Source organism: Puma concolor, chromosome D2, assembly GCF_028749965.1.
Source record: "Puma concolor isolate L17-30 chromosome D2, mPumCon1.1.hap2, whole genome shotgun sequence".
Taxonomy (NCBI): domain Eukaryota; kingdom Metazoa; phylum Chordata; class Mammalia; order Carnivora; family Felidae; genus Puma; species Puma concolor.
The window spans coordinates 86,172,246-86,199,089 of record NC_141677.1 but is presented as its reverse complement, the minus strand read 5'-3'; the positions used below and the strand labels follow the sequence as shown (position 1 = coordinate 86,199,089).

General features: G+C 46.9%; 1 protein-coding gene and 1 long non-coding RNA gene across 3 annotated transcripts in view; one reads left to right on the top strand and one right to left on the bottom strand.

Annotated features, from left to right (window-relative positions):
* The window catches only part of GLRX3 (glutaredoxin 3), a 32,000-nt gene extending 16,685 nt beyond the window's left edge, over positions 1 to 15,315 (bottom strand). For both annotated transcript variants that reach the window (XR_015241928.1, XM_025917907.2), the window contains exons 1-2: positions 15,160 to 15,315; positions 8,788 to 8,896 (exon numbers count right to left, since the gene is read on the bottom strand). Coding sequence is in view for 1 of the 2 variants with exons in the window: in XM_025917907.2 (XP_025773692.1) it covers positions 8,788 to 8,896; positions 15,160 to 15,248 (198 nt within the window). In the remaining variant the exon portion in view is untranslated. The remainder of the gene's footprint in view (positions 1 to 8,787; positions 8,897 to 15,159) is intronic.
* Positions 15,316 to 15,397: 82 nt separating this feature from the next.
* Positions 15,398 to 20,698, top strand: LOC147576240 (uncharacterized). The gene is made up of 3 exons (XR_015241929.1): positions 15,398 to 15,589; positions 18,480 to 18,667; positions 19,464 to 20,698. It is a non-coding gene; the product is annotated as an uncharacterized LOC147576240 (long non-coding RNA).
* The last annotated feature ends 6,146 nt before the right edge of the window (positions 20,699 to 26,844 follow it).

Genomic DNA, 26,844 nt, shown 5'->3' with positions numbered 1-26,844 from the left:
AATATGTCTACCAGATTCACATGCAGCATCCCTTCAAGTAGGTGATGTTTCTAAAGAGTCTGGTACAAAAGTTTATGACACATTTACATTTAAATGAGACTCACTGGGCTGGTGTGTCATCCACTGAGTCCGCAGTGTCAAAACAGGTTCAGAGGTTTTTATTTTGTTGCACATTTCGAAAGATGCCTGGAGGCTGTGAATAAAATTTTTGGTGCACTAGTGACCTAGTAAATTTTCAATCATATGCAGCTACTACTATATTGAAATCCATAAATCACTGACCCCAGTTATGTCATGATTACAGTGCTTATTTTCTGCCCACAGCAATTCTTGCTGTTTGCTCTATTGACTAATTTCAAGAGGCAGTACATCATGACTGACAGTTGCAGCCTTCTGCAAATTATGAAGCAAAAAGGAGTATTTCTTCAATAAACTATTGATGTCTGATAAATTTTACTTTTAACCCCTGCAAGGCTGCCGGACACTAGGCAGAGATCTTGCTAGGTTATCTACTTCTGGGTCTATTCATACATTTAAATGCATTTTCAATAAGATGACTGCATTCTGCTTGATGATTTCCTTGAGGCCCCTCAACGAGACACGATGTGTTACCTGACATATGAATTTTACGCAACTCGATTTCTAAATAATTAGAACACAGTTCCTGTAAGCTATTTATGTGCAGGATTTTGTAAACAATACACTTTGAGAGAAACTAAGACGTAATATTGTATCCTTCCCTCACAGGACTTTCAATTTAATATAAACTTTTTAAAACCAATAAAAATCTGAATTCACATTATACCTGTAGGAAATAAAATTTATTGATAAATTATACTGTTAAAAGAGTTAAAGATCTATATCCTGTATTTTTCCAGGAAGAGAAGGTTTCCACAAAATAGGCTTGAAACACTATTCTTATCTAGAGCCTTCCCCAATCCAGCATCCATCTATCCAAATGAACCTGGACGGTAAGTGGGAGGCACAGTCATTCGTCTTTGGTTTCTATCTTCTGTCTCACACGTTCCCGGGTGCTCTTTTACTACTTTATTTTTATTTCTTCAAAACGCCCTTTAGACAAATATTTTTAATTACCTTCATCTTTCAAAATGTATTAACGTGAAAATTATATACGTTTCAAGTCAACATCAACTGTCCAATAAACTAAAAAAAATGAACAGAGAGAAGACAAAGCATTTGGAGACCACTATGTAGAACACGCTTTCTGAAAGTTCTGAAAACTTCTGTGCCGTTTTCTTTCATACAATTGCACACTCAAAGCAAATAACAGCAGAGAAGGCGATGACTGGGGCAGCTCGTTATTTCCTCTTGCAAATAATACCCCTGGAGTGCCCGGCACACACTGGCACTGGGTGAGGCTCAGTTACGATCCCTATCTTTGGTACAACTGGATTCTAACAGCAAAATAACACAAATTTTAAAAAGGGGCAGTACTAAGGGGCACCTGAGTGGCTCAGTAGGTTGAGCGTCCGACTTCGGCTCAGGTCATGATCTCACAGTCTGTGAGTTCGAGCCCACGTTGGGCTCTGCAAGCCAGGAGCCTGGCGACTGCTTCTGATTCCGTGTCTCCCTGTCTCTGCCCCTGACCCCCTCATGCTCTAGCTCTCTCAAAAATAAATAAACATTAAAAAAAATTTTTTTTAATAAAAGGGGGCAATACTCAGCAAAAACAAGATACTATGGTCTTAAACCAAACCAAAACAGGCAACATCGGGAATCATAAAAACACATTCCTCTGTGCTGCTTAAAGTTGACCTCTTCTCATATTCCTGCTGGTTTCCAAGGGTCTCCCTTAGTGACAATTCTTCTAGGAAGCAAATCATCCTCTTGAAATTCCTAAAGCCAGGAGGATCACCACAAGCACCTCTCCTCAAAATAGCTCCCAGCGAGATGACATCTTCGTAAGACAAAGGCAGTGGTGACAAACAAATCCTCCCAGAGCAGGGGCTAGGACTGTCACTAAAGGCACAGCCATTCTCCCAGAACATCAAGGGTTATCTGAGGCCCTAAAACCTTTGCAGCAGTAAAATTCTCTGGAAACATTTTTATTGGATGTAAAGCAACATGACAGTTCTATCAATGAAAATAGAAAATAAATAAATACTGAAAAGTGAGCTGCATTCAGAAAAGACCAACGGCAGTCAATAATAGCTATCTTTCATGGAAAACCTACTCGGTGCCATAAACCATGACAGGCTCTTTGCATTCAATTGCCTAAACTACTTAACACCTGGAAAAGTGTATGGTACATTATCATCTCAACCTTACAGGGGGCTAGGTAAAGATGTAACTTGTCCCAAAACACACAGTCACTGGGTAAGAGAGAAATAAACCCAAGACTGACTACAAAACCTATGCTTTTTTTCACTATACTACGGTAAACTTTTTCTACTCTATCGATCAAAAAGAAAGATTAAATTTCAAAGATAGGATTTATACATGACTTTAGCCCTCACCAAACACGAACGTTTCCAGAATGGAATTTCAGACAGAATGCCTTTGTTGGGAACCATCTACTTCCTGAACCATGACTCTCAAACTCAGACCCTTCCCGTGTGCGGTCGGGTGAGGAGAGGCAGGGAGCTGTTACCACAGCAAGGTTAACTGCAGAGGTAGGGAACTCCCTCTCTAGAGGGTCACCGAAGACGACTATGATGGTAATGGCTGACAGCTATGATTAATCTAAGCCAGACACTGTTCTAAGTGCAGTTTGTATACTGAGCCATTTAATCTGCACGATCATAGATGCTGTCATTACACCTAACTAACAGAAGAAACTGGAATTTAAGGAGGTTAGGTAACTCAGCCAAGATTCCAACAATGGTGAGCAGTGGAGGAGGGCAGTGTAGCTCCAGAGCCAAGCTCCTCTCTACACCGCCAAGCTACCATTTCACCAAAGCCAATGGTTACTCTTTGTTCATCATGTTACTGACCTTTCAGTATCATTAGTACGACCGCACCCACCTTCTCATGATACCCTTCACCTGGCCTTCCATGTTTTGTTTTGTTTTTCCTATAACTCTCATGACTCAGTCTCTTTGGCTTCTTCCCTCACATCTGGCCAACCTCTCCACGGCTGGCACATCCCAGGACTTGGTTCTGAGTGCACTTCTCTTATTTACGCTCATCCTCCCTGAGCGGTCTCATCTAAGAAACACCAATATGGCGACAACGCCCAAGTTGTATCCAGGCCAGACCTCCCCGCTCAGCTCCAAGCTACACACTTGACATCTGTATGTGGATCTCTACCAGGCATTTCCCACCAAGCCTGTTCCTCCCCAGGGCATCTCTGTCTTCTTTCATCCAGCCAGTGATCCAATCAAAAGGAAGACAACTTTGATTACTCCATTTCCCTCACCCGACATCCAATCCGTTAACAGGTCTTCTGGGTTCCCCCTCTAAAATACAAGCCAAATCAGACCATGACGTCATTTCGATGCTCCCTTGCCACCCGTGTCCAAGGCATCTCTTACCTGGCCTGTGAAATAGCCTCCTAACGTGCGTACTTGCTTCCAGTCTGCATCCTTCCGCCACTTCAACCCACTCCCCACAGGACAGCCAGGTAAGCGCTTAAAACCAGAAACTGATGTGTCACTTCCACTGCACTCAAAATAAAACCCAAACTCCACCAGTGCCCACAGGTCATGTGGCTGTTGCCTCCCCTTCCAGCCTCCTGCCATACCCTCTCCCCCTTCACTGGCCCCACCGGTGGCCCATATGCAGGCCAGGCCCTCCAGCAGTACTCACTTGCTAATCCACAGCCTAAAAGTTTGTCCTGGCTCTCCCAAGGACAGCTCCTTTTCCTCTTCCAGCTCTCTTACTAGATGCAGATCTCCAGCCAGACCGGAATAAAGCGCCCATCAGCCCAGGTCTCTTCTTCCACACCCGATTTCTTTCCTTTCAGAACTATTCTCTGAAATTACCTTGATAACGTTACCCGATTACCCTATTGTTGTGTACCCCCAGTGACTAGCATAGCAGTGGCCTGTAAGTGTTGGGTAAATAAATTTTGACACAATACTGAATAAATGGTGGTCACTATTGCTAAGCCAACAACGGGAGTGACCACTGGCCAGCGTGGCACTGATCCCCAAGGCTGAGGAGAGAACAATTAAACCTGACATTCAGGAATATTTTGTTAAACATCAAAAAGAGGCTTCTTTCTAACTCTGTGACTTGTGATATTAAAGGAAAACCTTTCGAAGTAAAATTCCTTGTCCAAATAGATCTTTAATGTTTTTGATAGCTTTTTAAAAGACCTTTACCAAACGTAGCCCAGGAATGGCTAATGAACTGTTAATTGTTAATTTTTTTTTAATTACCAAGACAGCATAAATAAAAACTAGAATATTTTTAAGATTTAGCAATTCTACTTGAATTATCTGAGAGGCATTTTTAGAGTTCTCCAAAAATGGAATCCTACATACGTTCTCTAAGATGCCAAATAAACTGGTTATTCTCTGACACTGAAAAACAGGAATTCAGCTAAGTGGTACCTAGTTACACAGCTGGCTGGCACCCTTCTGGAGATGACCCTACATTGTCTGTTTACAAATACTAACTGAACAGACATTTAGAATTGAACGTTTCTATAACCACACAGAAATTATCTATACTGATTTTAGAGACCCTTAGAAACTGAACTGTGAGCTGTATTTTAAGATGCTTGCGCACTCAAGAATCAAATTATAACAATTCCTGTTTTTTAAGAATCAAAAAATACAAATTTAAGTATCTAACTCCTATACCTTTGCCTTCGTATCTGAAGTTACAATGGACGCAAAATTCAAGTTCGGCAGGAACTATACAAATCAGATTACTACTAAGTGAAATACAGTAGTACAAAACCTCACCAACCAGGTGTCCAATAAGCCTGACTTTGAGGTTTCATGTACCAAAGTGCCTTATATGGTAAAATGAGTACCGCGGCTTAACTGAATCAGAATACCAAGCTGGAAGAGGGGGGGGGGAGGCTGGCATAGGAGACGGAAGCCAATGACACAAAGGAAAGCCATAAAAAAATGAGAACAAGGTAAGGTACAGGTCTCTACTTCAAATATCCCACCACCTACTCAAGAAGCCAAACAAAACAGGAATTAAACGACAGAACAGACAAAAGTACAAGATATTCTCTAATCGTTGAACCATAGGCACAGACTAAGTTTGGAGATGGGGAAAAAAAAAAAAAGCCACAGGGGTACATGGGAGACTTCATATAAAATGGATTTGATTTGAATCATCATGTTGCACACCTTAAAAATATACAATTCTCATTTGAAGAAAAAAAATAATAAATTTAATGTAACAAACTGAATAAAATATTTCAATTAATAATTTAAATCACAATAAAATCAAACGTAAAATAAAAAAAAAATAAACAGCCACTCTACGAAAAGACGAATGTGACTCGGACCTCGAATAGAACTACTGGTACCCAACTACACCATCACAAGGAGCCTTATGCTGTTCTCACTCCTTCCCACCCCACTACCACACCCTAGACCTGGAAAGATTCTATCAAACAAGGGAGTAAACAATAAACGTGTATTCCCGTTTTAAAGGCAAAGAGTTGGGGCACCTGGGTGGCTCAGTCGGTTGAGCGTCTGACTTCGGCTCGGGTCATGATCTCACAGTCTGTGGGTTCGAGCCCCCTCCCCCCGTCGGGCTCTGTGCTGACAGCTCGGAGCCTGGAGCCTGCTTAGGATTCTGTGTCTCCCTCTCTCTCTCTGCCCCTCCCCTGCTCATGCTCTGTCTCTCTCTGTCTCAAAAATAAATAAAAACATTAAAAAAAACAATAAATTAAAGAAACAAAATTTAAAAATTTAAAGGCAAAGAGCTAACAAACTGACTTTACACATTTTGAAAAGCAAGGACATGTAACATTTTAATTAGCCATTTTATTTTACTCTGAACAAATGTTAAGTTTTCAGTAAGACTTTGGGCAATAAGAGCGACTCCTATGTCTTCGCGAAGGCCTTGGAGGTGTGCGAACCTCCTGTGGGGCCCAGAGCCTTGGGTTCGGGCTAGATGGGGCAGCCAATGCGCAACAGAGAATCACCGCAAGGCACGGGCATAGACGTGGTGCCAAGGAGCGTGCGTGCACTTCATCACCAGCCCATCAGTACAGGAAGGAGGGTGTTCGTTCACGTGCAATAAATGTGAGAGTCCTGCCTTTCAACAACCTGTTCCAGTGAGCACAGACTAATTCGGACCAAAACGTACGCTAACTTTTCTCAGGTATTACTTTCCCATTGTCTACAAAACAAGAAACTGTTGGTGGTCACAAAACTCTACACTCAAAGTATTAAAGGGGCGCCTGGGTGGCTCAGTCGGTTAAGCGTCCAACTTTGACTCAGGTCACCATCTCACGGTTCATGGGTTCCAGCCCCGCGTCGGGCTCTGCTGACAGCTCGGAGCCTGGAGCCTGGACCCTGCTTCAGATTCTGTGTCTCCCTCCCTCTGCCCCTCCCCTGCTTATGCTCTGTGTGTCTCTCAAAATAAACAAACAGTAAAAAAAAAAAAGAAAAAAAATTAAGTATTAAAAACATTATGCTTGAGATCACCTACATGATGATTTTGGAAATCTAAGTTATAAAATGGACTGATCTCTATAATTCACAAGTCAAAAATGCCAGACTGTTGGCAGTCAAAAAACAAAAAAAACTAAGAAATCAAATTAAAAGACACAGAGCAGAACATCAGTTCCCTTCCCTAGACTGTTCAAAAAGCTCTCAATAACAAAAGAAAGTTATTTTAAAATGGGGGCGCCTGGGTGGCACAGTCGGTTAAGCATCCGACTTCAGCCAGGTCACGATCTCGCGGTCCGTGCCCCGCGTCAGGCTCTGGGCTGATGGCTCGGAGCCTGGAGCCTGTTTCTGATTCTGTGTCTCCCTCTCTCTCTGCCCCTCCCCCGTTCATGCTCTGTCTCTCTCTGTCCCAAAATAAATAAAAAACGTTGAAAAAAAAAATTTTTTAAATGAACTGCACCCTCTCTTCCTGGGGAATGCCAACAGACCTCTCAAATATTTTACTTCTTATTTGCTCACCAATTAAATTACCTACCTTACAAAGTCCACTGCAGGTTATCCCTGCCATTTAAAGACCAACTACTCCACAGAGTGAATTTTCAGAAAGTAATGACTCCTGGGAGAACTGCCCCACCTAGCGCCACCCCCTACCCCCGAGAGGCAGGTGCAGTAGGGTTCAGGCATCCCCAGCAGACCAGGACTTCCAACGCCTGGCGAGACACTTAAGCACTTGAACAACTTAAAATCTCACAGCCAAGTGTGGTACCAATGTGAGAAGTAATTCTATAGTCTCTTTAAATAAACCATTCAGATGGCAGCTCAGAACAATGTGTCACCTAAACCTGTAACATTATACACATAAAAGCAGACTTGCAACAATTACCATCATCTTGATTAATCTTATGATTGAAATGTTTAATCATTCATTCCACTTGTAATCATTATCTTTTATCACTGACCAAACATGCAGTTTTAATGTCTCCTTCTATTATTTATACTGGACATTTTAGGGTTATATTCTAAGGTTACATTTACACATTTCATTGGAATTTTAAATAAGTCCTTAAATTTTAAAAAGCTAGCTATTACTTCTATATTTGCTCTATCTTCATTAAAAAAAAAAAAGGAAACACTGAAAGGATTCATGCAAAATTAACACAGGCAGCCCCTTCTTTATAGGGCAGGACAGCGGGGGGGGGGGGGGGGGAGGTGCAGGGGAGCTTCGCGTTGTACACCTTTCATGCTGTTGTGATTTTGAGACATCTAACTGCAACACCATTCAAAGCACACTTATCTGTACAGAAACTGCCTGAAAGTTTTATCTCGTTACACAGATGAATTAGCCTTCAGAATTCTGTTTTCAGTTGATACACAAAGCGGAAAATAGAGATGTCACTTTTAAACCCACATGTGGGTATATTTACTAAACATGTCCTCTGAACTCACAAATTCTGGTTTTATAAAATAAGGCTTTGGTCTTTCTTGTTTCTTTAAATCTGAAGGATTCAAGTTTCTGAAACCAGGGTTTCATTTCTAAGATTCTCGGCTTCTCTACTGTGGCTTTGTTGTTTCAACCAGTACTAAGTCCTGAATAACAGCATTAAATGTGCTAAACCAAGTAGCTAATCCACAGCCTCAACTATCACTTCCTAGTACATGCCCACCCAAGACACAAACTAGGAACTAGAGCATGCAAAGCTGGGTGAAAACAAGGCAAGCCAGAGAGACACCAGATTCCTTCCTTCTCTGCTTCCTAAACAGGTCAGCAAAGCTTTCGGTTTCTCCTATGGGTCTGCATTTACCTGACCCCAGATCCCAGATAGCAGCTTCTTTCCGTTCCCTGGGTTCCCAGCCGCCTCACACACCCTTTCTCCAATCACTTGGCACATCACACCTTGCTCTTCAATGAAGCAAGCTCTGTTAGTATTTTTACCGTACTAAAACCACAATGGCCGACACTGAATGATCTAGTCTGCTTCTGTTCACAAACATCCCCCCTGCCCATCCTGCAATCTACCAAGCATGTGTCAGGGAAAGTATGGTGATTGTTACACTACTCGGTACTTGAGAAATGCAAAACAATTTTAAGATTTTTAAGAATAATCTACTGCAAAAATAACAAATGCACCAACTATAAATGTAGAATCCCACACCCCTCCTCCCTTACGTTAGTAAAATGCAGTCTGCATCATAAGTCAGAATTAAGCTCACAAAAGATGCGACAGTGGAAATACAATACCTTCACAAATGAAACTTGAGGGTGCTCTTTGGCCAACTCTGCCATCACGTCGTTCATCTGAGCACACTGCGGAGCCCATGGCGCCCAAAAATGGACCACGAGGAGGGACCTAGAAATCAACAAAACGCAATGTTTTAAAGCTACAGTGTCTTTAAAAATAAGGAGATTTGTATATATATTCAATTCTATTACCAAAAAACCTGTACAAGAACTGCCTGAATTGCTTTTGTACTGCTACGATTTTGTTGTATTAAACAAAGACTGAAATGGAAGGCTTGCAAGGTCTTGATAATCTTTCGGATGAACTTTCAAGTCAATGGTATCTCTTGAGTGAAGACTTACTTCATATGAAGTGGTTCTAAATATTCATCCATCCCAACTCACAGTCCTATAAATCAATTATGTTCTCAGATCCTTAGGAAAGGCGGAAACTAGATGTCTGCACGATGTCTCTGAAAAGGGACTGCAGATAGATGGTCACTACAAATTCTAGGATTCACTTTCTAAGCACAGTACTGTGGAGGCAGAGGTATAGTTGTGACCACAGGAACAGGAATAAAATGTTGAAAATGAAGGCACGCAGGCAGAAAACAAGGGGAAAAAAAGAAACTACTTTTTACAACAACATCCTTTTTTTACATTATACTACAAAAGATTTTCTAAAAATTGATAGTATGAACAGACAGGACAGTGGATTAATAAATTGTTGACTAAGTTCTTAGGCATCTCAGTGTATATTTATCAACTATTTTCATACAAAATTGTCTTGGCAAAGATATCTTTTAAGTCTATCCTCATACTGAACTTAAAAAACCCTTCCACAGAATTCTAAGTTCAAATATAACCACCCCCAATCAGAAAAAATGTGAAAAAGCAGGAAAAAAACACAATTTTTTAAAAAATGTTACATAAAGAAAGGAAGTAAGGACAACTAACCTGTGGGTAAGCAAAGGAGTGGCAACCTGTAAAACCAGTGAAACAGTACGGCTGAGAGAAGAGTGAGCCTCCCATCCAGCGTCAGAGAACAGAATGAAAGGGATTTCAGAGGTAGGAGGGGCAGGATTTGGTTGGTGACCTTAGAAGCAAGGGCTAGAGCGACTCCAAGTTTCAGTGACTGATGGATGACCAGCGGTGGCAGCAGGCATGGGTCACATATACTAGCCGCTAACCTGAGAGGAGAGGAAACCTGGTGGGCTGCTAGTGATGGTCTCAAACCCAGGAAAGAAGTCTGTGCTTCATCTGCAGACAGACTTGGTAATCAAGAAACAGAGCTGGCACCAAGCTCTACAAAAACACAGAGGTCAGAGCCTCTGGACTCATCAACAGGAGTTGGGACAGACAAAGGAAAAGGAACCCGGCAGTAGACCAGAAAATGGAGCCTAAATGGAACATTCTGGGGCTCGATTCTGTTGTGCCTCTCAAAGGTTAAAGGGCCTCACAGAAGTCAAGAGAAGGAGGAGGAAGGAATGACAACCATCTGATGCAGGTGGCAGGGCACCAGCAACGCTGGATGGCAGAAGCACAAGTCGGACTGCAGCATGCAGGGGACTGAACCTAAGAGGAGGAAGCAGGTTGCTAGAAATCTACACTTCAATAAGAGATCTGTCTGTAAACAGGGGGAGTCCCAGGCAGAGGCAAAGACAGGCTCAAGGGATTGGCTTTTTTTTTTTTTTTTTTTTTTTAGTTTATTTATTTCGAGAGAGAGAAAAAATGTGAGCGGGGGAGGGACAGAGAGCGTGAAGAGAGAATCCCAAGCAGGTTCCACACTGTCAGCGCAGAGCCGGAGGCAGGGCTCAAACCCACAAACTGTGAGATCATGACCTGAGCCTAAACTGGACGCTTAACTGACTGAGCCACCCAGGCGCCCCTGTTTTTTTTAATACAAGAAAATCTTCACGTTTATCTTGTGAGGGGGTAGTGTAAGTGGAGAGGAAAAGGTTGAAGGCAAAAGAGCCTTCTAAGGATGCAAAGTCTCGGGGCGGCAGGGGAGGGGAACCTAAGAGCAGAGAAGAATTCATCTTGAGATAAGGGGCAGTCTGCTCCAGGTCAGGAGTGAAGCAATCCAGAATGGGTAAAGCTACGAATAAATGTTAGATGTTGGGGGAGGGGAGAGTAGAAGGCGAGTTGGGGAGATGCTGTTTTCCCAGGTAGGAAGCGTGTCATTTGCTGAAACAAAGGAAAATGGAGGTCTGAGTCCCAGACAGCACTGAGGCAGAAGGGAGAGCTGCCCGGGGGCACACAAGAGGAAAGCAGCATGTTCTCAAGAAAGACCCACCTAAGGCTGGAAAGGACATACTGTGGGTCCCTAATCAATAGGTTATCGCTCATGTCCAGCAGAACTCAGAAGCTCCAACGTGTGGGTAGGTGGGCCTCAGGGCCTATGGCAGAGACTATGCTGTGTTTCACCAAGTGTGGTTTCCTTCTCCTCCTGGGCATAGAGCCTGACTACACTTGCAGCTGTCTGGGGCCCCAGAACTGAGCTCTGGCCAGTGTGACGCAGGCCATAAGTGATCTTTTTTTTTTTTTTTAATTTTTTTTTTTTTCACGTTTATTCATTTTTGGGATAGAGAGAGACAGAGCATGAACGGGGGAGGGGCAGAGAGAGAGGGAGACACAGAATTGGAAACAGGCTCCAGGCTCTGAGCCATTAGCCCAGAGCCCGACGCGGGGCTCGAACTCACGGAGCGCGAGATCGTGACCTGGCTGAAGTCGGACGCTTAACCGACTGCGCCACCCAGGCGCCCCAGGCCATAAGTGATCTACCTGCCCCTCAAAAACCTCTGAATGAGCCTGTGCAGAGGATGCTGGGGAGGCTCCAAAGCCTAAGGGGACGGGGAGAAAGAAAAGAGGCCCACGAAAGGACCTGCACACGAATGTTCAACAGCCTCAGACACAATAGCCAAAAACCGGAAATGACCCAAATGTCTACAAATTGGAGAAACTGTTGTCTATTCATATAATAAAATACTCCTCAGCAGTAGAAGGAACTAATGACAGATCCATGCAACAACATGCATCTCGAAAGCATGCTGGGCAAAACAACCCAGACATAAAAAACCAGCAGCTGTAGACTCCATTTACATAAAGTACCAAGAACAGGTAGAACTAATCTACACTGACAGAAAGTGGATCAGCGGTGGGGATTACTGGAAAGGAGCGAAAGAACATTCTGGGGCTCGATACTGTTGTGACTGGTGATTACTTGTGTACGTACAACTATAAAAATTCATCATACCTAACTATTAAGATCTGTGCATTTTACATGGTGTGTATGTTCATACCTCATTTTTAAAAAACTGGGATACCATTTTCTACTAAATTGAAAAGGATTTTTTAAATAATATTCCACGACCAAAAAGATGGAGAGAGCCAAGCATTTCCATATCCTGCTGGTAAAAATTAAACTGCAACCTTTCAGAAATTTCCTACACACGGTCAAGTATCTATCCTAAGGAGGTAATTAAAGAGACAAAGATTTATGTATATGAATACTTTTCCATTATCTTATAGAAAATAACTAGAAAAATCAATTCTTCAACAATACTATAGTTTTTTTAATGGTCATACAATAAAATACTATCAAGACATTAAGAATCATTTCTCAAGGAATTTTTACGACATGTAAAATTGCTCACAATATGATTGTATTTTTAAAAATTAAGGGGCGCCTGGGTGCTCAGTTGGTTAAGCGTCCAACTTCGGCTCAGGTCATGATGTCACGGCTCCAGTTGGAGCTTCACATAGGGCTCTGTGCTGACAGCTGAGAGCCTGGAACCGGCTTCGGATTCTGTGTCTCCCTCTCTCCCCCTCCCCCACCCGTGCTGTGTCTGTCTGTCTCTCTCTCTCCCCCCCCAAATAAACATTAAAAAATAACTTAATTAAAATGTTACCAAACTTTATAATAGTATGAACTGATCTATGCAAAAATAAATAAATAATGCACCTGAAACTAATATACTGTGTCAATTATACTCTAAGAATTAAAAAAACGAAAAAAGTACACCTACACAACTTAAATTCCATTATCACTAACATGGCTTTGAAGAGTAATTTAGGTCTTAATCATGGAATCTTCCCAATTATAAAATAGCAGTAACTAATACCCTGGAGTGTTGGGAAGATCAAACAAAAATATGAAAACGTTTTGAAAACGCAGAAGTATGATAGTATCAATAGTTATTTTATATTACCCACAATATTCTCATATTTAGATGCTTAGCTTTCTAATTAAGTACCCCGGGTCTGGTAGCATGAGGATATAAACCTGAAACAAACATAAACGCTGCCGCCGCCCTCTCTTAGGTTACAGGTAAGAGTACTCTGTCTGTAATCCAGTGTGCATGGTGTGCCGTTTGAGGACCAGGTTCAAATCCCAACTAACGTGACTTTGGACAACGTAACAGACACCTTGGTTCTTCATCAGCAGGATAACTGGTGCTCGATAAATAGCAGTTTCTCTCTCGTTAGGTGTTCTGCTCCTGCAGTTCCTCATCTGCAGATAACACCAGCTACCCTTTATTAAATACCGCCTATACTCGACTCGTAAGTATTTTACACACGGGCAAAATCTCAATTACTCTGCAGATGGGTATGAACATTCCGCCCAGCACAGACCAGCTGAGGTGTCAGCGATCTACAAACACCTGACACGACGCAAGCAAAAAGTTCAATTCACGTAAAATTTTAAAATTGAGAAGTGATGTTTACAAAGCACATTTTTAAATGACTACAATGCCAAGTACGATTTAATTTTTTTTTAAGTAGGCTTCACGCCCAGCGCGGAGCCCAACGCGGGCCCAAACCCACAGCCCCGAGATCAAGACCCGGGAGGTGATCAAGCGTCTGAGGCCCAACTGAGCCACCCAGGCGCCCCTACTTAATAACGTAAATGCTTCCATTTTCACCGAAACCAGCAGATTTATTCCCTTCCTGGATGCCATGCATCATTGCCCAGGTGCCTGTTTAATCGCTACGGAAAAGGTGTCTTGTCTCCTGGGTCACTTTAAGTGCGGGCCAGCGGCAAGAATACGTGGTACGGTACGGACTGTGTTATTTTAAGGATTTTTATGAATAAAAAATGAAACCTAAAAACCAAACTGTGCAACACACAGAGCAAAACAGTCTTTCAGGTGATAGTAAGTTCAAACACGTCCGGAGCGCAGGCCCGCGCAGGCCCTGGTCCTTTCAGGAAGCGTCCACCTTGGCTGTCCTCGGTAATCTGAACGCAGGCGCTGGATGAGTCAGAACCCACCTTTCATCAAGGAGTACTGGTCATTTCTCTCCTTCCTCCCCACCCCAAACAATTTTCCAAGCAAGGCTCAAAACTCAAAAGAGCTGTTCTGGTCAATACCTTTGACTCCGCCACGTCCCCAGCCCATGACCAGCCACAAGTTCGGGCAGGAATTCTCACCCTGCTCCATTCCCAACACAGGCACCTAACTCCCCCGTCTCACTTGCTCTCCCAAGCAGGGCACTACCTGCCCCTAAATCAAATCCGGGGGGGGGGGGGTGTCAATCCCACGGAATTGGGTCCACAGGCACTTACTTCCTGGGACCGCCATGCAACTACTCTGTTCCATACTGAAAATACTCCGGGCTGACGATCCCGCGCGCCAGGCGAGGTCGCGGGGTACACGCACCGCCTCCTTCACCCACCACAACCCTAGGGATCCGCTACTCTAAGAATCCATCTCACCGTCGAGGAAACTGAGGCCCGGTAATGAAGCCTGCCCAAGGGTCACAAGGCTAGGTAGTGGCGGGGCTGGGGACTGGCTCCCCGGCCATCCGGCCCTGGAGCCCCCACCGTACCCGGCGGCAGTAGAGCGGTACGAAGCTCAGAGAACCCCCAGGCCCCGGAGGGCTCACGGGGGAAGGCGGCCCCGGAAGCCCTGGATCGTACGCGCCCACCCAGTTCGGTGTCCCCTAATCCCGCGCAGCCCCGCGGGTCCCCTTCTGGAGCCGTCCCCAGGGCCAGGAGCGCGTGTGCCAAAGCAGCACAGACCCCGGCTCGGCCAGCTCCCCAAACAGGAAATCCCCGTCTGCGGCTGCAGGTGAGCTGGAACACGCGAGCACTACCCGAGTATGCACACGTCTCGACCGCTCGGCTCCAGGGAGGCAGAGTCACCTAACCCGCTAGGCCCTCCTCAACCGCCCGCTGCTGGCAACGCGGCCGCGGGGTCTCCGCGCCCCTCCCCCGGCCCCGGGGCCGACTCGCCGCGCCGCCGCGCCCCGCGGCCGCCAGGCCGGGCGTCCGGGCCGAGCCGGGGATCGGGCCCGGAGACCAGGCTCGGGATCCGGGGGCCGCCGGCCGCCGCCCGGGAGGCCGCCCCCCGCGTGCGTCCCCTCAGCCCCGCCGCCCGCCGCCCCGCTTACTTGGCTGTGAGGCGCAGCAGCTCCTCAAACTGCCGGGTTGAACCGACCTCCACCACAGCCGCCGCCGCCTCGGCCGCCCCCGCCGCCATGCTGCAGCCGCCAGACAAGAGCAATCGAGCGCGGGCGGCCGGCGGGGGCGGGGCCTCCGGGCGACTGCGCGCGGAAGCCCCGCCCCCGGGCCGCCCCGGGCCTGCGCTTGGGGAGAGCACGGAACCGGGGGCGGAGCTTCCGGGGGAGCGCCAGCTCGCCTGACCCGCGTGCTCCTGGCATCGCGGACGCCAGCCTCGCTGGGCACCCGCTCCCGGAGGCTCCGCCCCTTCCAGACAGTTCTACAGCAGCCGGGAGGAGGGTGTGTGCGCGACTGCAGGTGAAGTCAGGTCTGGACGTCCCACAGGATAGCATTTTAATCTAAAATGAAATTAACTAAAAGGTGCGGATGGAATGGGATAGATGTTACTGAAAATGGAAAATTACATTATTTAAAATGCAATGGGAGCCATGAGGAACTGTTTTGTATCCTGACTGTAGTTACACATGCAAACCTAAACATAAAATTGCATAGGACAAAATACACACACAAATGAATTCCAGTAAAACTGGGGAATCTGAAGAAAAGGGGCGGATTGTGTGATCATGGACATCCCGGTTGTGGTTTTGTACTATGGTTTTTTGCAAGATGTCCTCTTTGGGGGAGAAGGTACACAGGATCTCTCTGTATTTAGAACTGCACGTGGCACAAAATTATTTTACAATGAAAAAAAGTTTTTTAAATAAAACCTAGAGATTACTATGCAAAAATGCAATAGAAGGAGGGGAACCCCATGTTGCAAAACAGGGTGTATACTCCCATGGCCATTTTTAAAAAGTTTTTTTATGTTTATTTTTGAGAGAGAGAGAGAGAGAGAGAGAGAGAACTCCAAGCAGGCTCCATGCTGTCAACGCAGAGCTGGACGCAGGGCTCGAACCCACAAACCATAAGCTCATGACCTGAGCCAAAATCCAGAATCCAACACTTACCTGACTGAGCCACTCAGGTACCCCACTCTGATGGCCATATTAAACAGGAATATAAGAAATTAAATGACATAACTACCTATAGCTGAACACAGCATAGAAAAAGTTCTTCAGAAGGATGTGCCCCAAAGTGTTAGGAGAGCTTGCCCCTGCAAAAGAGCAGAGTGAAAGGGAAGACCTTCATTTTTTACATTATGTACTTCTTAGTGTCATTTGCATTTTTTCAAAGAACATGGACTGTCTTTGTAATTTTAAAAATAATGAAATTGTAATGCACAAGGGAAATGTGCAATAGTGATTCTTCTTCAAAAAGCAGTAGTAATCACCCCTTCTGAATGTGGCTGTTTTAAAAATCCCTATTTCCCCTTTAAATGGAATTTGCTGATAGTAGCACACACCAGCTACAGAACATGCTCTCTACTTACAAAAAAAAAAAGGAAAACTCCCAGATTACATTACCACTTGTCACTCATGCTCTTTCTGCCGCTATCACCATCGACATAGTGAGTGATAGACATTAGACACAGGCATAATGGTTAGCAGCTGACCTCTGAGCTTTAAAATGCTCTGGCTTTGGGGGCACCTGGGTGGCTCAGTTGGTTGAGTGTCCAACTCTTGATTTTGACTCAGGTCATGATCCCAGGGTCGTGGGATTGAGCCCAGAGTTGGACTCCGTGCTGAGCGTGGAGCCTGCTTGGGATTCTCTGTCTCTCTCCCCTGCTGGCTCGCTCTCTCTCTCTCTCTCTCTCAAATAAAAAAATAAAATGCTCTGACTTTGACAACAAAAGACCACTCCCCTCAGCCCTGAGCCCAAGCCACATGTGGGAGACTGTTGCATCTGAGTTACAGGTACTTAAGCATATATACACGTATAAAGTGCTTGTCAGCCTTCCAAAGCCCTCACAAAAGAGTCTGTATCACTCAGTGCTCCTCCGGCTGCTGAGGTGAAAACATCACCACCTACCTACACTTCATAGCTAAGGAAACACCCAGACCCGCGGCAGGGAAGGACCAACACCAAGATCACACTAGGCCTTCTCTTTACACCTCCTGCCCGTCTCGTGTACCCCACTGCACCCCATCCCTCCCCTGTGAGTACGCTGTGAGTATGCTGTCGTCTCTAAGCTTGTTGCACCCAAAGGGGAAAGCTCATTATCCTATTAAACTGGTTTGGCCCATTACAGAATACTCTGGACTTGGCTTTCCCTCCAGCCCGTTAGTGTGGAAGAGCGTAAAAACACAGGAAAGCAATATACTGGGGCTGTTTTCGGCCTGTGTACCGATGTGTGTTCATCCCAGGCACTGACCTTCTGCTGACCCCATACAGAAGCATCATCTAGCCATGCTCTATTCCCTCCCGGCGCCCCCTTAGGGAAGCCAGTGACATTTCACCCTAAGTGTCCCCTGAGCAGGGGCCTCTCCCGGGCTCCCAGACCCTGCTCAGTCAGGAACCAGGCACAGCTCAGCTCTCCTGGGACAGTGGCCCAGCCCTGAAAAGGACAGGACAGTTAGGTTTCTCCACGGGTGCTGTGCTGCGTCTCAGGGACCCGCAGCACAGGGATCTGGAGGCCGGGACCCCGCGTTGTGAAGTCTTGGCCTGGGAGAACCAAAGCTCCAGACAGAGCTGCGGGAGGCCTTCCTGGCAGCAAAGCAGCCCCCCCCCCCCACCCTGCATCTGTGAATGGACCCCATTTTAAAGAGGGGTAAGTGTGAGAGAGAGACTGAGGGGTCGTTATTTTTCCAGGTAACGACAGCTAACATTAACTGCTCCTAGATAGGCAAGGAAATATTTTCACCCTGCATTTTTAATGACACATCATTCCTTCCTGGGGCCAAGTGTCACTTACTCCCTGGCAGGGCACAGTGCTGAGGAGCTAGGCAGACACAAATAAGTCATGGCGGACAGGAATGCCTGGTCACTCTAGGTGAGGACTTGGAATTAAGTCCCCACCTGGAGGGGGTTTCTGTAAACCTCACCCCAAGGATCTGAGAGACACAGGAGCCCTGGGGTGGGGGGAGGGCGGGGAGAGAACGAACCAGCGTTTTTAATGGGCAAGGCATGGCATTAAAAAGTGTTGTTATTCAAGTAAAATGGCCAATGTTTCCTTTCTTTTAAGAGAGACTCTTAAATTCCAATTACTCCGCCCCCGAAGACCAGTTGAGAATAACCCCAACTGGAGGGAATTAATTTCCTTAGGAATTTCACTGTTACAAGATTAATGGAGCCCCCCTGCAGAGAAACAGTAAAACTGTAAGTACAGTAGATTTGCACCTGAAGGATACATATTTTAATTTCTGTTCTCAAGCTGCGATAACATCTTCTGGAGCTACTATAAAAAGCATAAATGAGCACCCGCATGTCTGCTGAGAACTTGCTAACACGGAGCTTCCCGGGAAGAGTCTGCACCTGGCTGGGGACGCCCAGGAGCCTTCAGCTGCAGGGTTCATGCTCTGTCCACACGTGCTGGTGGCCAAGGATCATGATCAGGGCACAGTGAGACCACCCCAGGACGCAGAGCTGGGAAGGGCCCAAACAACACACCTGGAAGGGAGCCCTGACTAGTCGGAGTTGGAGGTGACCAAAATCCAGAGTAGACTCCTTGGACCAGATTCTGCTAAATGGACCCTAATCCCCCTGCCCCAGCCCTGCCCACTCACCTTGGCATCCTGACACCACCCTCCTGAGAGACCGCAGGGCCGGATGCAAAATGTAGAGGGTCTGCATCCTGCCCTCCGGAGCCCTCTGGGGACCTTCACCCCACCGTCCATCAGCTTTGGTGGCCCCAAGAATGGGCCCTGGGGCAGGTGTCTCACAAACCACGTTGAAATATACCAGCAGTTGGGATGCCCCAACTGTCCCCGATAACCAGGGATTATCCCAATGGAGAAGTGGAAACAGGCTGTCGACCCTTAGGAGCCCAGACCTTGATCTCCGACCAGTCGGCCAATTTTCTGTGTTCCTTTCCCTACTAGAAACTGCTTTTATTGGAAGAACTCTATGTATATGCTGGCTATAAAGGTTGTTTATGCTGTCATAGCTAGATTTTTATTGGTTGTATTTTTGCTGCACTTGCTTGAAAAATAATTATTTTCAAAGAAAAGAAGAATTACATATCCAGTAAACTAAATAAGACTCATGTTTATTAGGGACCTCTGACAGCTCCTCAAACGTGAAAAAAGATTTCAAAGCAATGAATGGACAATTTATGTGCAAGTTTATTTGTAAAACAGATTTCAAGACATACTTCATCTTGGCTGTGCCAATAAAAATACATTCCATTTCTTTTCAGAAATGTGTGTTATCTGATGGTTCCACAGCAATCCAGTTTCTCCTAAGATACGACTATGCAGGTAAGCATGTACCCAATAACCTAATCTAGAATTGGGATGAAGCTTTTGGGGTTGCTACCCACGAAAAAAATATGAACGTACCTCATAAGGTGCCCTGCAGAAGAAATGTATTTATAAGAAATGTAGTCCACGAATCTTAATCCAATTTATTGCGATCTCCAAAAACACTTTAGCCAGATAATTTTTAAATTAATTTTTAATTCCCTGCAGTGTATCACCGTCCTGAGAGGTGACAGCCCGTTTTCCATCCCTGGCATAAATTCTAATCTCTCTTCCACCGAGGACCAGACGGGGTGGCCGGAACCAGCTGCAGAACCAGTCTCCGGGCGGTAGGTGGCATTAGCCACCTCCTCAGGCTGGGGAAGGAGCATCCTTTGTTGAGTGGTTTCTTTATTCAACCTAGAGAGGCCAGAATTCAGATTGGCCTCAAATACTGATTCTGAGTCTGTAGAGGCTCTGCTGATCCACCAAATGGGTACTTTTTTCCCCAACCTGCCAACTTCTAGTACCTTCTCCTGCCCTTCTCAGCACTTGACATCCTGTGACATTTACCAAGTCTGAACTGTGCTGTGAAGGCGTGTCAGTACGGGGCTGGGGGAAGCGTGGTGGTGAGGACAACTCTGCACGTTGTCACTACACGCACACTTGCACGTGCGTGTTTGTTTACCTGAAGGTCCAGGTCCTGGGGTGTGATCATTGCAGATACAGGACACTTGGTTGGCCACGAGTGTTTGTGATCGCTGTGTGTGTTTCTATGCAGCTGCTCGTTGTCTTGCGTCAACCTTTCACAGGGAGACCGTATTGCGTGCGCGCCCATGTGTGACTCTGTCTTCTCTAAGTCCTTTTGGTGCTAATTCTCTGCTCCTGGTTATAATTCCTGCATCGGTTTTGAGGAACTAAGGACACAGATGAACTTGACTTGGTGTCACAAACCAGATCCCTTGTCAATCAGAAGTCATTCTTAAGAGAGCTGAGAAGTTTTAGGGGCGCCCGGGTGGCTCTGTCGGTTGAGCGTCCGGCTTCAGCTCAGGTCGCAACCTCACAGTTCACGAGTTTGAGCCCCGCGTCGGGCTCTGTGCTGACAGCTCAGAGCCTGGAGCCTGCTTCAGATTCTGCGTCTTCCTCTCTCTCTGTCCCTCCCCCGCTTGTGCTCGCTCTCTCTCTCTCTCTCTCTCTCTCTCAAAATAAACATTAAAAAAAATCTTTAACAGAGCTGAGAAGTTTTAACCAGGGAAGCACCTTCAGGCTGTGTGGCCCCAACAGCTCACGTCTCCACAGGGACCCTTACAGACCCTGGCTCTCCATCCATGTTGTCTCACTTGAATGCATGGGCCTTTGTCCCGCTGACCTTGGCGCCCTCTCACAGTCTGCTCTGGCACGGAGAGGTCGCCACACAGAGTGGACACCTGGAGTGTCCAGTAGGCACTATGAGTGAAGCTGGCCCTTCCTGTCTGTGGAAGGGATTCAGGGCACAGAGGTCTGGGAAACACTGCAAACACACACATTCCTTGGAGACACAGCTCAGCGACCCACCGCTAACAGCCAATCATCGGTTCTCGGTGCACAGCAGAGGCCATCCCAACCCGGGAAGCTGACTGGTTCGACTTTGGTTAAATCAACGACCACAGTAGTCTTACACTTGCCTAAATTCCTCGAAAGTCCGCCACACCCACAACGGCTTCCTGCACAGGGGCAGGACTAAGGTAGGCCAGGATTTTTATTTTAATCCTCTGGAATCTGTCTTCTTGAACCTTTTCCAGAGTTGCTGTGTGAACGTTGGCCCAGCGCCACGGCGCCCCCGCTGGAGTCCAGTGGGCAGGATAGGGCAAAATGCATGACGTTCAAGGCACACCTCTACTCAGCCAGCTCAGGAGCCTCTGTGCCCGTTCCCAGTAGCTGCCCTCCAGGAAGTTCAGGGGCAATGTCAGGAATTTGGCAAAATACTAACTCTTGGTGCTGGGAACAAATTTGGATTTGCTTCAAATCCAGAAAGGATTCTCAGTTCAGATGGTCTCCAAACTGGCTCACTCATTTCGGGTTTTCACGGTTGGGGCGGTTTTCCTGTAGAATAGCTGCTGCCTTCAAATTGCTTGCTCTGGGGGCACCTGGGTGGCTCAGTGGGTTAAGCATCCAACTTCAGCTCAGGTCATGCACGATCTTGCGGTTGGTGGGTTCGAGTCCTGAGTTGGGCTTTGTGCTGACAGCTCAGAGCCTGGAATCTGCTTCAGATTCTGTGTGTCTGTCTCTGCCCCTCTTTCACTTGCATTGCCTCTCTCTCTCTCTCTCTCTCTCTCTCTCTCTCAAAAATAAACATTAGGGAAAAAAATTCCTTCCTCCAGAACCGAACAAACAAAAAAGAAAGGAGAAAAAAGAGCAAACCACTGATTTTTTTAAAAGTTTATTTATTTATTTTGACAGAGAGAGAGAAAGAGAGCACGGGGAGGGGCAGAAAGAGAGAATCCTAAGCAGGCTCCACACTGTCAGTTCAGAGCCCAACGTGGGGCTCAAACCCATGAACCATAAGATCATGGTCTGAGCTGAAATCAAGAGCCAGACGCTTCACTGACCGAGCCCCTCAAGGTGTCCGGCAAACCACTGATTTTTAAATGATGCCTGGGTCCTATTGCTCTGTAGCATGTATATAAAATAAATGAGTCACTATTTCACATTCTCATGACAAAGTAGCTGAAGTTTAGACCTCCATGGATGTGTCCCTTCCATCAGAGTAAAGCAAAACTTGGTGGTAACTCCATTATTAGCCTACGTTTAAGTTAGTATCTATTATTCACTCATTCATATGAAATACGCCTTATTGTAATCGAAAGAAGTATCTCACTTAAAAATGTCAATGCTAACATTCCCTTTTGACTTTCCAACCATTCTTTCTTTCCTCAGTTCAATGAGTAGTCGGAGATGGAGGGGAAGAGTCCCCTTCCTATGTGAAGAGGCAAATGTGTGGGACCCTGGAAGGGTCTGAGGGAGAGGGTGGGTCCCACAGACCCCACAGGAAGGCTCTGGCAGGTGCTGAGCCCAGCAGGTGGGGCTGGATCACCCCAGGGCCTGTGGTGGGAGAGGCAAAGAGCCTCCTGGTTCAGCGAGGTCTCCGCCAGCCAGCAGCCCAAGCCCCTCCGTGTGGGAAGCCCAGCTGGGCCCCCGTTCCGTCCTGCTGTGTTTTACTACTATCGTCCTGGACCCTCCCGCCTTCTTACCAGCCTGGCACGGACCAGGAGGGATGCTTTCCGCCGTTTGGATGAAATCCTAATTTTCTAGCTTTCCATGCATTTTTGGTCCCTGAATCACAAGCAGTGACTGGTCCCCTCTTCATGATGCACAGTGGGTTTCCGGCCACTCACTTTTCTCCCTGCTTGAATCATCCTTCCTTACCCAGGACCGAGTTTTTATTGACCGTCCCTATATTTACCCTGCAGAAATATGTCCTTTTATGATGGGGCATAAATATGAAATGGCAGTGTTCTGGGACACCTGGCCACTGACACGGCAGAAGGAAGCCGGATTCCCGAAGACTCCCCAGGCCTGATCATATCCTTAGAGAGAATGTTCTAAGGGCTGGCCGCACAAATCTTTAACACTATTTAGCAATCTCTTTGGAGGTGGTTTGTCTCTTCTTTACCTGAGCTGTAGTATATGAGCTTGCACATCTTTGCTTTTCTTTTATAATTTCAAATTATATATAGTCAGGAAATATTGCGTTCACTGGCAATCAATTTATTTTGATTGATAAAAAGGGGTTAATAAAACCCCCCTTAGAAATAACAAGAAGGGAAACAGTAATATATCTTTTGTGGTGGCTTCTTTGGCGGTGCATAAAGAGAGCAAGGTTCTTTACTTCTCCCCGATAAGTCTTCTCCTTTATTTTCTATACCTAGTGAGTCATTTATAATCCTTATTATTTCCAACCCACACACAGCCATATTTCCACATGCAGGGGTCCTCCTTACTATGTTGTGAGAGCCAAGAGGCCCAAACACCCTATCATTTATATGAAAATACATGCCAAAAATGGATTATCAAACATAACCAATGTGACTTCATACACTTGCAAATAAAAAAAATTTAGGATGAAATATAAAACATCGTGCTAAAATCTCAATCTATTGTTGAAAACACAGCATAGCATAGAAAGTACACCTGTGTCTGGCATTCGACAAATATTACCGAGTGATTAGAAGCAGAGAGAGGTCAGAAGGAGACCCAATTAATCCCTCCATTCAAACATAAAGCTATTATTGATTTTAGGCGGCACAGTTGTGGTTTATTAATATTTTTATTTATTAACGGCGCCTGTGAAGAAAATGCAAAACGACGGACCATAAAAAGCTTGCCTTCTGTACGTAACAAGTGTTTACACAGACGTTATGGGATGGGTTGGGGCGCACACATCGTGTGCTATGTCATCTCATGTATGTCTCTAATTTGTACTTGTCACAAAGTCTTTCGGTATTTTTAAAAAATTTTTTGTAATGTTTATTTTTGACAGAGAGAGAGAGAGAGAGACAGAGCATGAGTGGGGGAGGGGCAGAGAGAGAGGGAGACACAGAATCCGAAGCAGGCTCCAGGCACAGAGCCCAATGCGGGGCTCGAACTCAAGAACCTTGAGATCATGACTTGAGCCGAAGTCGGATGCTCAACCGACTGAGCCACCCAGGCGCCCCCAAAGTCTTTCAGTATTAAATAATCATCTGCTGCTGGTCATTCCCAAAGAGTACACTTACAGTGTCAGGAAATAATGTAGGGAGCTGGCTTAGATCAGAGACGTCTCCACGGAGAGATAGCATTTTGAAAGGTGAAACGTGCTGGGCTGTGTTTGGCCTCAACAAACTCTTCCTGGAGCATTATCAAGATCGCATGTAGAAGAATCTTATACCGACTCTTTCCATAAAGGAAAATATAGCCCGGACTAAAATGGCATTGAACAAACCGTGACCCTCGGGGAAACAAACGTCTCCCTTCTAGAGAGAGACGTGTGTGTGCCTCAGATTCGGATCCTCTGGGGATGAAGCAGTCTGTCCACAGGGCGAGGGCCTCACAAGCTGCTGAAGACCAAGGCTAACGATGCGAGCCCAGAGATAGCAGAGCTTACGTTCCCACTCACCAGCCCAGCGAGAAGAGAGGTCCTTACCGCTAGCAGCCCAGAGGCCAGAGGGCAGGACACCCTCCTGAAGGCCCCCCTGGCTGTGGCTGGAGCGATGCCTCACAGATAACGGTGCTGCACTCATTCATTCACTGGCCTTGCCCTGAGTACCCGCCCTGGGCCCTGCCCGCGCTGGGAGCTGGGGACACAGATAAACATGCTCACGGAGCTTCCAGAGAGTGGCAGGCCGGACCCTGAGTTCATGGACCACAGACCTACTCCCACTCAGAGAACCTTCCACGTTCCAGGCAACGGAATGTTTTGGAATGAGTGAGCGGGCGGGCAAGCGAGCCTCAGTTTCCCCATCAGCGCGTGAAGCGCTGCCCTTCCAGTCCTGACTTGGCGCTGTGTCTGAAGGTGGTCTCACTTGTCGGCTGGCTTCTCGTCATGATGGAAAGGAAAGCACCATGCTGAGGCTTTCGTAGGCAGCACACGTTCCACGTTAACTCGCCAATAAAGGGCATGTGTCGTATGCCAGCTCGATGCAGAAAACATTGGAGTCGGGGTCCCCTGGCACAGGTTACTTGGCCAGTCCAGACGGGCCCACGTGGGAAGATACAGACAGCATGCCAGACAGAGGGTGGCTCCTGTGGAGGACCGCAGGGCCGTCAGAGCCATGGAAGGGAGGTCCCATGGGTGAGCCGGACGTTGGCTGGACCTTGAGCCCCGAGGTGAAAGAGAGAGGTGGGAAGAGAGAGGCCAGACAGGCACAGGGCTCCTGGTCAGGGAAGGCAGCGGGCGGACACAGGCCGCTAGGTGAGGCCGTACCCAGGAAGGCAGAGATGGGCCGGTTCTCAGGGAGGAGAAGGCCCTCGACCGCCCACTCCTGGGCAGGAGCCACTTCCAGCACAGAGGGGAGTGTGCAGAATAGACTACTCGAGCCAGCGCACAACAGACGGTCACCTCGCGAGGGCCGATGCCGGTTCCGCGCTTTCCAGCAGGGCGCCTGCAAACTCGGCCTGTGAGACGAAGGCCCTTGGGGCCAATGGCAGACCTGAGCTGTTGCTGGTGCTTGTTTGCTGGGGTGAGCAAACTTGCCCGGTTTCCAGCAAGACCTGCAGCCTAATCGGGAGGCTCTCCACAGGCAGGAAGGGCTCCGGGGCAGCAAAACTGGTGAGAGGTCCCAAAGGAGCTGTGAGGGAATTCGGGTCGGCCAGCCGGTCCTCCCGCAGCCCTGGGCTCCACAGGTAAGGCCTCGGAGCCTGTTTCTGGTATCTGAACACAAAGACACCCCTGCCGTGGCTTCACTGACACCAGGGACGCGAAGCTGACGGCTCCAGCTCCGACGCCTGATGGACGGCAGGCCCAGTCCCAGCCAGTGGGGAACCAGCCCTCAGTGGGGCCTACGGGACGTCGGTCGGCAAGAAGGAAAACTGACCCCTGAGCTGAGTGTCCTGGAGGACTGGAGTCAGGCCACGGCTGAGGTGCGTGTAGGTGGCTGCTCTAGGTCAGCGGGTCAGCTTGGCCTCTCTGAGGAGGGGCGGGACCGCCAACATCTGAACAAGAAGAAGCAAGTTGTTGCAGAGCAGGGGGAAGTGTTTCCAGGCAAAGATGATGACCCTTATCACTATGATAGTGTCTAAAAGCTGAGAACTTCAAAGAAAGAAAGGTATCCTTATGCTTGTGCCCAAAGAAAGTGCTGAGAATTTCTTTCAATAAGAGGGCAAGAAGGGGCATTCATTAAACACCTACTGTGTGCCAGTCTCTGTACTGGAGGTTGTGGATGTATTGTCTCTTTCACATCCCAACAAGAAGAGGTAGCAAGTTTTAAAAGAAGTCGTTGGAGGGGCGCCTGGGTGGCCCAGTCGGTTAAGCGTCCGACTTCAGCCAGGTCACGATCTCGCGGTCCGTGAGTTCGAGCCCCGCATCAGGCTCTGGGCTGATGGCTCAAAGCCTGGAGCCTGTTTCCGATTCTGTGTCCCCCTCTCTCTCTGCCCCTCCCCCGTTCATGCTCTGTCTCTCTCTGTCCCAAAAATAATAAATAAAAGAAACGTTGAAAAAAAAATTAAAAAAAAAAAAAAAGAAGTCATTGGAGAGTGAAAGGGGGGTGTTTAAGTTCATGAAAAACTAGTCCTAGCTTTGCAAAAGTTGAACAGAACTGTCGCTCATCCCCCTCCCTACAACACACGTGCGATCTCCCTTGACCGGGCTGAGCTGTACCTGGTTTC